Here is a 12,052-nt window from a genome sequence, read left to right as displayed (position 1 = left end):
TATTTTGAGAGAGACAGAGACAGCACAAGTGGGGGAGGGGCAGAGAGAGGGGAGATAGAGAATCCCAAGCAGGCTCCACACTCTCAGCGCAGAGCCCAATAAGGGGCTCAAACTCACCAAATCATGAGATCATGACCTGAGCCAAAATCGAGAGTTGGCTGCTTACCTGACTGAGCCTCCCAGGCACCCCTGGAAAAAATTTTTAGGTAATTTAAACTTAATACTCCTTAAGTATTAGCAATATTCCATAAGTACTATTTGGGGAAAGCAGGCAGGTAAATAAGAAAAAGGCTTCAGTGGCGCCTGGGTGGCTCAGTCAGTTGAGTGTCCAACTTCAGCTCAGGTCATGACCTCGTGGTCCCTGAGTTCAAACCCCACATCGGGCTCTGTGCTGATGCTCAGAGTCTGGAGCCTGCTTCAGATTCTGTGTCTCCCTCTCTCTCTGCCCTTCCCCTGCTCATGCTCTGTCTGAAAGAAAGAAAGAAAGAAAGAAAGAAAGAAAGAAAGAAAGAAAGAAAGAAAGAAAGAAAGAGGAAGGAAGAAAGAAAGAAAGAAAGAGGCTTCAACTTCAAGGGCAGACAGAATTAAAGCAGTTTTCTACCAGATATAAGGTAATGGATCATCTGAAGGACAAGATTGTTATTCATCATTGTTATTCATTTGACTTTTGGCAAAGTATAATTAATAATATTTTTTTAGTGTAGTGGAAAAAGAAAACTGTTCCTTTTAGAGCCAATTAACCTCTTATGCTGACACTTAGCAATGGGAAGATGGCCCATTGGTTAGGGAACCATCTTGGATAGGCCACTTTGGATATAAGCACTTTCAAGGCACTACTTGAAATAGGAATAAAAAAGTAAGTTATTTTCTCTAATACATTTATAACTTTCCAAGACCTTTCGAAAAAAAGGTGTGATGAAGAGAGGGAAACAGGAAGCTGAAATTTCAGCAAGATTTGAAGGCAGGACTTGGGATGAGACAGGTAAGGATGGCAGAAACTCTTTAAGAACAAGGATATATATGATCTACTCTTATATTTGACACTGCAGTGCTGAGATAAAACACCCTCTCATTGCCCATCTCCTTCCCACTACTGTAAAAACTTGAGTGAGTATCTGCTACATGGACTTGTGTTGCTGGCACTGTGGGAGTTGGTATAGGTGGTGTGGAGGAGATGTGGAGAAGCCAGGAAAGCAGGGAGGCAGAGCAGGAGAATATAAACCACACTAGCCCCCTCCACAACTCTCCCCACCAGAAAAAGAGAAACGATATTGTAAGAAGTATCCCATAATATTACAATAAAAGTGTTCTTTATTTAAATCTTAATGGACAGTGAAAGGTTGGGACACCTGGGCAGCTGATACTAGAGTTATAATAACTCACTCAGAGACGATGAGTTCCTGGCCAATCCTTATTACAGGCTGTTGAGTGTAACAATTCCAGCCATCCTTAGGTCAACAGACACTGACTACATCTATCAACCAACTTTGCTGGTGAGCCTGCCCTTACTACAGCTTCAGAGGCTGATAATTGGCAGGACTCCCATGTTTGGTCATGCTGTCACTGACTGGCTTTTCTCACCACATTATTGTGCAATTCAACACACATAAATCTGTCCAATGAAATAATATCAAACTCTATCGAATCCCTGTGTATATTATAGAAATAGGGGGTAATGTCCAAAATGTTACACATTAAATTATATTTTCCTATTAATTTTGGGCATAAAATCAGAGATATTTCTCTAAGGAAATGATAAACCCAGGATTTTAAAAAGTAAGTCACACCTAAAAATCCTAGTCTAACATAAAGTTTGCTTTTGTCACTCTATTTCTTTAATTCTACTGCATATTTTCTACAAGAGCTTCTTTAAATGTCCACTTGATTCTTTTTACAAAATGGGAATATCTTTTCCACTATAACCCATTAAGACCACAGTAACTGTCATCACTTATTATATGTATCTTTGAATACAAATATCTACCTCATAGGTTTGTTATAAAGGATTAAATGAGTTAACAGATGTAAAGCACATAGTATTATATGTTAGATACTTTCTTCTTTACACATACACATGTAGAAAACCAGAATCCTTCTATACTTAACACATAATGAATATCTTTGCCTATCAATACATTCTCTTTAATGGCTACAGAACTTCATGAAAAAATGATTTAATTCCTGATCGATGCATATTTAATATATTTATGTATCTATATTTTATTTCAAACACTGCTGCACTAGATACTTATTCATACTTGTGTCTTCACTTGTGACATTGTGTAACACAAATTACACACATGCATGCACACACACACACACACACACACACACAGAAAGAACTAGGCCTTGAGTTATGCTTAAAGATACAGCATAGATACAGCAGAGGAGGAAATAAAGTCTGAAGACTGAGAAAGAATAGCCAATGAACTAAGGAGATCCAAGACAGCATAATGGCTAGGATGTGAAAATGTTTCAAGGAGAAAAGATGGATTACTGAGAAATAAAGGGCTGTTACACTGGACAAAGCCATTTCAGTGTAGTATAGGACAAAACACAGACTGTAAGAAGGAGAGGAAAGAAATATGCAACTAGTCTATGATTCTTCAAGAGGCTGGTAGATAACAGGAAAGAAAAACTAGAACAGTAGCTCTCAAAAGTAGAACATGCAAGTTAGATTCAAGAAAAAATAGCAAGAAACAATCATTCATTGAAATAAAGAGCTGACAGTTCACTTACAACTATGTTTTAAAACATCTGATTAGGGGCACCTGGCTGGCTCAGTCGGAAGAGTGTGTGACTCTTGATCTTGGGGTCTGCGAGTTCAAGGCCTATGTTGGGTATAGAAATTACTTAAATAAAAACAAGTAAGTAAGTAAATAAATAAATAAATAACCTGATTAATATTTTACTTAAATGAACTTATTCCTAGAACTATGAAAGTTTAAAAACAATGTTTAAAAGGATAAGAATAGGGGCGCCTGGGTGGCGCAGTCGGTTAAGCGTCCGACTTCAGCCAGGTCACGATCTCGCGGTCCGTGAGTTCCAGCCCCGCGTCGGGCTCTGGGCTGATGGCTCAGAGCCTGGAGCCTGTTTCCGATTCTGTGACTCCCTCTCTCTCTGCCCCTCCCCCGTTCATGCTCTGTCTCTCTCTGTCCCAAAAATAAATAAACGTTGAAAAAAAAAAAAAAAAAGGATAAGAATAGGACCATATATACAAGATACATACATAAAAGCCATTCTTAAGGCAGCTTATTGCCAGAAAAAACTTAGACCACATACAACTGTATCTGTTATTTGAAAGAGAACTATTAAGAGAAAAAAGTCTGAAACACTGTTTTAATGGGAAGAGTATTCATTTTAATTATGCTCCAAGATGTTACAGAGCTAGAAATTAACAAATTTTGGTCGGTATAAAATAGATTTATTGTCAATATTCAATCATTAATACAACCCAAGTAAATGAAACATCACTTCATACAAGGCTCAGATACTCTAAAATCTATCTTCACACGTGTACTATAATATGATAAATACTTAAAAATTATAATGCAAGGAAAAATATTACAAAAAAAATACAATTGCTATAGACCCTTGCATGAATATTCTTTATTTTTAAAGTTCCGCCTTAGGGAATAATACCATGCTATACATCAGAACCAAAAGTAAGCTACATTCCTTGAGGTTACAATGTTCAACGATGCACTAGATGTATTCTAAAACACCATGTCGGACAAGAATCAAAAGAGAGACAAAGAAGGCCTTCAATGATGTTAAGAAAGGAAAAAAAAGAGAGGAGTAATAATTTTTATATGCTGATTTCTGCTGGAATGGCCTCATTCAACAATTTATACCACTGTAGAAGATAGGAAAAAGAAGGGAACCAGTCTCAGCTTTCCATAAAGGATGTCCAAATCAGCACAAATTCAGGCAATTCTAAAAGGCACTGTTCCCAATGCTCTCCACTCTTCAACCCTGGGAACTCGTCCTATATCCATGTTTTTTTTCCTAATTTCACAAGGGCTTACCAAGTATACATTCTGTTTTCTATCATCCAACAGCCAAACCAAAAGGCATGAAGCAAAACAACACACTATCAGTCAAGTCAGCTCGAAAGACACAAATTTTCATCGGAGTCTTATATATTGACTCCAATCCTCAACTGTGTGGCAATAAGAAGTTTTAAGATTTTTTTTTTCTGTCACTCATCATTGATTCGCCTCTTGCCAAACTTCTTGGCAGCAATACCAGGAACTGTTGGGAATCCTTGGTGAGAACAAAACGGAGGTGATCAGTGAATTCGTATAACCTATCATAGTGGGCTTCTACAGGCAGACAGGAAGACTGCCTGCATTCATTTCAGAAGGGGAGAAAAAATGGGGCAAAGATTAGGTAAATTTGAAATACAGCAAGGTATTAATATTGTAGTAATAACAGGGAAGGAAATGCTTATAGCCAACCTACCTTTGGGGAAGCTTCTGGCATAAAAATCAAACTTTCTCTCCCATTATTCTTGAGCTCTTTACTTCAAGAAAGGCAGAACACCACTTAAACACTTTTCTTCAAAGGTAGGGAATTTCTTTTTGAAATTAGCATTGGAGAAAGGAAGAAAAGATAGGGAAAGCTCACTCAAAGAGGTCCTCAAACATGCGCTGTCCCATTGCTATGTATGCTTCCTTCTCCTCTGGTGTCATCTGGGCCACTAGCTCTGGCCGCTGGCTCACTTCACTGTAGGAGAATGGTCGGCCAGCCACCATAACAACGGGGTCATCTGCTACTTCCTCAAACTCATCGTCCTCCTCGTCATCCTCGTCCCGATGATGTACTGCCACAGCTGCTGGTCGAGGTGGGGAGTCATCGTCTGACTCACTGGTCTCACTCTCCGAGTCACTGCCATTGGCAGCAGTGACAGGAGCAGCCGCCCCCACTGAGCCTGCTGCGGCAGAGGGGGTCTTCTTCTCATGAATGAGCAGTGCTCGCATGACTTCCTCATTATCATCTGGCCCTGCACGGCCCTCCTCACGCTCCTGAAACGCATCTATATCTATGCCACCTGGAAGGAAAAACCCAGAAAATCAATATCCTTAAATATACAAGGCATTCCTTTATAACTAATAAAATATGTAATATTTTAATATTTAAATACATTATTATAAAGTAACACAGACTTCACTGGTTCCAGTTTTTGAACAACTGTCCATAAGAGATTCAAAGTGTTTCTCACAAACTGGAATTTAAGTAGCATGGTTTAAGTGCATGGGTTCTAAGAGTAACACAGTCTGGATTCGAATCCTCATTCTTTTACATGCAAGCTACACTGCTTTGGGCAAGTTTTTAGTCTCTGAACTTTGGTACCTTTTCCTGTAAAATGGAGTGATAAAAACATCTATCTTACAGGGCTTTGGATAAGAACAAATGTAATTATGTCTGTGAAGGAACAAGCACAGTAGCTGGCAAAATAGGAAATCACAAATGTGGCTTCTCATCTTGCTTAGAAAGTAAAAGCCAAAAGCTTTACAATGGTCTTTAAAGTCCTATGTTATCTGGTACCCCTCCTGCTCACTTACTTACCTTTTCTCTTTCCCTTTGCTCATTCTACTCCTGCCATAGTAGCCCCCAAGCTATTTCCTGCACATACCACACTCACTCCTACCTTAGGCCCTTTGTACTGCCTGTTTCCTCTACCTGGGAAATTTTTCCTCTATGTATCTACATAGCTGAATCTTTCATATCTTTTATGTTTTCATTCAAATGTTGCCTTCTTTTAATTCACCCCATCCTATACTCCCAATGCTTTCTTCTTTTCCCCATAGCACTTATTTTCCAACATAATAATTTATGTCTATTGTCTTTGTCACCTCCTTTCCCAGGATGTAGGTTCTCCACAAGCAGATATTTACTTTTTTTACTCAATGATATATTCCATGCACCCAGAATAGGGCCTATCACTTCTTAGGCACTGAATTAATATTTGATGAATTGGTGAATAAATGCAGCTTTATTTTTCTGAAACAAACTAAGGGTACTTTGAACTCTTTATAAAAAGGAATCTAGTCTTAGGAACAAAGCTTCTCTCACCACATACCTATCACTTTGTGTACACACTATGAAAAATTACACATAAAAAAATTAAAGAAAAACATTTGTATTCTGTATTCTGAATACCAAATATACTACCATTTAAAAAATATAAAAGAATTAGGGACACCTAGGTGGCTCAGTTGGTTGGGTGTCCAACTCTTGATTTTGGCTAAGGTTGTGATCTCATGGTTCATGGGATTGAGCCCCACATTGCAGAGCCCACTTGGGAATTTATCTCTCTCTCTGCCCCTTCCCCTGTTTGTGGGTGCACTCTCTCTCTCAAAACAAATAAATAAACATTAAAAAAATTGGCGCGCCTGGGTGGCTCAATTGGTTAAGCGTCCGATTTCAGCTCTGGTCGTGATCTCACGGTTCACGGGTTCAAGCCCCACATCGGGCTCTGTGCTAACAGCTCAGAGACTAGAGCCTGCTTCAGATTCTGTGTCTCCCTCTCTCTGCCCTTCCCCTGCTCACACTCTGTCTCTCTCTCTCTCAAAAATAAAATAAACATTAAAAAAGTTTTTTTAAATAATAAAACATAAAAGGATTAAAAATATTCTTTGGAACCTAACTCTCTGATTCAAATCTTGACTCTAACAGTTATTAGCTGTATGATTTTGGCCAAGTTACTTCATCTCTCTCTGCTTCAATTTTCTCAAGTATAGAGAGGGAAAAAATAATAGTATATCGTCACTGGATAATTTTTGGGATTAAGTGAATATCTTAATATCTGTGAAGCCATTAGAATAAACTTGGCACTTGGATTAGTGTTATCTATCATCATCATCAACAACAAAAAGCCCAGAAATGGGGCACCTGGGTGGCTCAGTCAGTTAAGTGTCTGACTCGGCCTCAGGTCATGATCTCATATTCACGAGTTTGAGCCCCTCATTGGGCTCCACACTGACAATGTGGAGCCTGCTTGGGATTCTCTGTCTCCCTTTCTGCCCCTCCCCCAACTGTGTATACACGTATGCTCTCTCTCTGTCAAAACAAATAAATAAACTTAAAAAAAAAAAAAGCCCAGAAATGACCAACTCCGGCCATGAATGAAGTGAAAGCATCTTCTCATTAACACACTAGGATGGATTAGTGTAACCCTGGACAATTTAGAAAGTGTAGAACTCCTGAGAGAAGAGAATAGGCAACTATGAGACAGAAAGGGAAACAGGAACTGAGAAGTTAAAAGTTCAAGTTAGAGAAAGTTCAAGAAAAGTTCAAGACGTTCCAAGTTAGAGAAAATAGGCTTCTGGTATCATGGATGTAAAAATGAGAATTAAAGTCAAACTTCACTACTTTAAAACACTGCCGAAGGCTGAGGCTCCCCCCCGCCCGCAGAGTCCTTACTGCCAATGCAGTATTTCGATAGGAAAAAAAAGACAAGGAATTGTCTCTAAAGCAATCATTGCTTTGATAAGAATTTTCTAATAAGCTTAATATTATTACCAACATAGGATTTTGATTAATGTTTAAAGTAAATATAAAATTAGGGGCAAAGCAATTTAGTTTCATAAACTAAATAGTCACATCTAAAAGATTTATGACAAGGGTCTTGAGAGGTTTGGGGGAAAAAAGGAACCATTCTGTTACAGATGAAGACAGAAAGAAAATAAGGATAAATGAGCAAATTTCTGGATGGTAAAGTAGAAACACTAGTTCCAAGCACAGTCTTATTTAATAGAGTTATAAATTACAAAGAAGATGTATATAACAGGAAATTGTCAAGTTCACTGATGATGCTAAGCAATTCTGGATGCTTAAAGGCCAAACTAGTGGCAAAAAAAACACACATAAGAGGAGCTGAAAGTTGTATAAATGGCAGAAAACTGGCAGATTTCTTTCTATACTGGCAAGTGTAAAAAATCTGCCCACAAAAAAATAATCTAAAAGATACTGAAAGACCTGGTCCAAGCTATCTGATACAGGGCAAGGGAGGGTCTTTAAAAATCCCTGCACATGTTTCTGAAGTTGTTGGTCTTAATATGCTTCTAGACACAGAGCAACAAGCATCAGGTAAAAATCAGGATACTGGAAGTAAAACTCAAATCATTAATGATGAATCTATGCATGGACAACATATTTTGTTCTGGCCGCTGGATATTAAGTATATTATGGTTGGAAAAGGCCCAGAAAAAGACAATTAAAATAAAACAAAAAATGTAGATGAAGGTGGAATGGGGGAAGAGGACTATTTATAAGGAAAGCAGCTTTCAGTATACTAATGGGCACCTGACAGAATCTATAAAATTCTGAAAGATATTAAAATGACTTGAAGTCCGAGGAAAATTAAGTGTTGGACAAGGGGCACCTGGGTGGCTCAGTCAGTTAAGTATCCGACTTCAGCTCTGGTCATGAGCTCACAGTTCATGAGTTTAAGTCCCCCATAGGGCTCTGTGTTGACAGCTAAGAGTCTGAAGCCTGCTTCAGATTCTGTGTCTCCCTCTCTCTCTGCCCATCCCCTGCTCACACTTGGTCTGTCTCTCTCTCTAAGATAAAATAAACACTTTAAAAAAGTGTTGGACAAAGAAGACTCACTTCACACTCACTAGACAGAGCCTATTCTGTCATAAAACTTAAAGAAGACAAATTTAGACATCTTAGTATCCTATTTTATATAGGAAAAAATATTGACAAGTCTGAATTGGGTAAACTATGACTTTTTAAAGGCCTTTATGATTCAAATTCTATCATTCTAGGAACTGAACACATCGAATGTTAAGCTTGTGAGACTTATTTTATTCAATTTTGTTTCTAAGTTCAAAGAAAAGGTTTGGTAGCTTTAAGAACAGGCAGGAGGCCAAGTTGGAGAAAACGAGACTCCTCAGTAGTTCACAGCCTCACTCCTATATAATCTAAAACAATTTGAATCAAAATAACTAAACACCAGAGCCAAGCTAATCAGCAGGAAGGAGCTAGAGAGTGCCCTATGGTTCCCAAGGAAAACTTTTTTTCCAACTAGAATTCAAACACCAAAGAGATCACAGTAGAGGTATTACCTGATTTTACCATCACCACCCAACTCCACATTACTTTTTTAATTATTTGCATACACAGTATGCTATAATTAGTAAAGAAATGCAAATCATAAAGGGAAAAGAGGTTAGAGAAATACCAAAACACAAGAGGTTTTCAGTTACTGATAATTCTTTACCATTACAGAACAATACTCAGATGATATGTTAGAAATGATGCATAACCTGGGAATAGAATCACATAGATTCTAATGCTGATGAAACATAACCAGAGGTACAGACTCCTTTTCATCTCTGCTTCCCAGTTTCTGAGTAATCTTTGTCCAGTCTGAGTCTTGTATTTTCTATATACTCCCAAACATCACCACCCAAAGTCTTTGAATCCTTAAAGTTTTAAAAAGTAAAATGCCGTAATTTTCAAACTGCTGGTTATTATGTAATTTTCAACCCTTTACGGATCACTGAGATTTCTAAAATCTAATATGGAGTTCTTTCAATCTTCTTGGATGGTAAGAATCCATAATCCTTTACTCAGGTAGTTTCTTTTTATATATTTCAGGTAGCACAAACTTTTATATATTTCAGGTAGCACAAACTCCTTAGTGTTCATGAGGAGACAACATATAAGAGTCTGGACTAGTGTATAGTTTTGGCTCCCAATTCAGAGAAATAAAAATGCAGAAGTTAGGGCAACAAGAGAATAAAGAAGAGGTGAATTTGTCCACTTTGAACATAATAGCACTTTTCCACAAAATTAAGACAATGAAATGGTAATTTCTTAAATCTGAAAATGGAGATTTAAAAAGGGTCTACTTATCATTTCAACTAAGTTGAAGGGTAATACAAATATATATTTGTTGGTTTTAATGCTTATTGCTGAATTTCTTACTTCCTGCTATAATGTACGTTTTATAAAACAAACATAACGAATTACCAATAAAACTAAGAACTGCCCACTAAGTCAAGTTCATTTTCTACTGAACCCAAGATATTCATTTTACTGACTTCTACTCTTACCTTCCTTCATCTCTTCAGAATTATATGCTCCTTGGACAGTGCTCTCTCTCAACCAAATGGGTCTCTCTTTGGCAGATTTCCCCTCTAGTGAGGCTCGATGATCTTCTTGGTCATCCATGTTAATGACAACATTCTGAGTGTATAGGTCCTCATAGGAGGGACCTTTGGTGGCCCATGCTTCCCGGTGGTGCCCACCTGCCAGGCCAGCAGCTCCAGCAGTGGTTGCTGCACGGTCCTTGCTATAAAAAAGATTAGAAGAGGGCAGAAAGAAGAAAAAGTAAAGTTTTGGTGTTGGAAAACAAGTGCAGTTGAGGGGGGAGGTGGGGTGGTTACTGAAGAATTACAAATAAATGCTATCTAGCAATCATGCACCCATGCTTAAACAATTCTGAGAAAACTCTTATAACTCAGTGTATCATATTTGTATTTAACTTCCTCAAACACTAGATCATCTGATATATATACAAATTAATAAGGTTTCATAATTTAAGATATCTCAGTAAATCTACTTAAGGAGAAGAGACAATAATAAAGGTGACATAATCCACTTAAAGACACTAGTCTGGCAAAAATCCCTGTTATACCTTTCATGAGTACTTTGTTTAAAAAAAAAAAAAAAAAAACCCAAACAAACAAAACATGTTACATTTTTAAAACACTCTCTCACCTGAACCAAGAATGATTCAAAGTGGTTCTGTGTGTTTTTCCTCTTTGTGTGCCAAGAAGCTAGCAAAGTATTCTACAAAACCAGCCTCAACTTAGAATTAATGTTCCCCTCTTGCTATTCACCAAATAAGGCATATCATTATGCACAATTAACTTCTTTTCTACTGAGTTGTATCTTTCCATTTCTGTACCTATGCTGACTCTTGTATCCATCCCCAACCATTATTTCTACCCTGCAGTAACCATGATCTATTTCTCAGTCTATTTTGTTTTGCTTTTTACCTCTGCCACCCATGATCTTCTTAGCCTGTTCCAGGCCTGATCATTCCTTATCTTTCTCTAGTCACTTATGTTATCTCCTATTAGTTTTCAGTCTTTCTGCTATTCCCTGTTTTATCTGCTTGTTTCACTTTCAGTCCATTCCACATTCTTTTGAATGTACTTGATTGTGTGTCTAGGCTTATGCCCGGTCTTTCTCTGCCTGCTACTGATACTTTTTTTGCATCAGCTTCTATGCATAGATCTCCCTCCATCTCTGTTTAGAAAGCTATGTTTTATCCCTATGAACTATCTTCATGTTTCATGAACTACCTGCTTATTCAGTGCCTGCTCTGTATCTTTTCTGACACCTTTTGCTGTATTCCCTCAAGTATCTATTGACTGATTCTTGTAGCCCATTTTTCCTTTACTTCTCTTCCATTTTCCTCTGAATCTCTTCCATGGATCCTAGACTGTGTGGAGCCCTGTCTCATCTCAGCCTAATGAACACTTCTTCATTGGCTTTATGTCCTGTATTTCTCTCTCTCAGAAATCATTCACTATTTTCCCTTCTCTTTGGTCCTACATCATTTCTGCTTACTACATTGCTCTTCTTCCTGGGCCCGCTAACATCTACTTGAGTTTTTTGTTTGTTTTGTTTGGTTTGGTTTTGTTTTTACTACATGCTTATGCGAGATTTCTGTGATGTAGATCTCCATCCATGTATCTGCTTGGCCCATTACATCTCAACCTAGGAACACTGTGTCTAATCACCCTCTGGAGGTAATCATGGGCTTATTCTATCCCTCCTGTTCTCCCTCTGGATATTTACAAGCTCACTGCCACTTTTGCTATCAAAAAAATGTGCTCTTTCCAGTTGTCCAAACCATTCTGATCCGTGCCTCTGGCTGTGCCATTCTGTCTCACAGAATTTGTCCCAGTTATCTGCTCTCCCACTCTGACTCTGGGCCTACTAGGCATCTCTCTGTACCCAATCCGTCTATTTGCACCTTGTAGTTTAAAAGTCTTGTTACGGTTGCAATTAACTGGTTTCTTCC

At 38.1% G+C, this 12,052-nt stretch overlaps 1 protein-coding gene across 3 annotated transcripts in view; it reads right to left on the bottom strand.

Annotated features, from left to right (window-relative positions):
• Nucleotides 1–3,337: 3,337 nt before the first annotated feature.
• The window catches only part of GTF2E1 (general transcription factor IIE subunit 1), a 36,307-nt gene continuing 27,592 nt past the window's right edge, over nt 3,338–12,052 (bottom strand). For all 3 annotated transcript variants that reach the window (XM_043594271.1, XM_043594272.1, XM_043594270.1), the window contains exons 4-5: nt 10,071–10,309; nt 3,338–5,053 (exon numbers count right to left, since the gene is read on the bottom strand). In XM_043594271.1, the coding sequence (XP_043450206.1) occupies nt 4,626–5,053; nt 10,071–10,309 (667 nt within the window). In that variant the 3' untranslated portion in view covers nt 3,338–4,625. The remainder of the gene's footprint in view (nt 5,054–10,070; nt 10,310–12,052) is intronic.

The sequence above is a fragment of the Prionailurus bengalensis genome, chromosome C2 (assembly GCF_016509475.1).
Source record: "Prionailurus bengalensis isolate Pbe53 chromosome C2, Fcat_Pben_1.1_paternal_pri, whole genome shotgun sequence".
NCBI lineage: Eukaryota > Metazoa > Chordata > Mammalia > Carnivora > Felidae > Prionailurus > Prionailurus bengalensis.
Note: the sequence above shows the minus strand (reverse complement) of the source record. Positions and strands in the feature narration are given on the sequence as shown.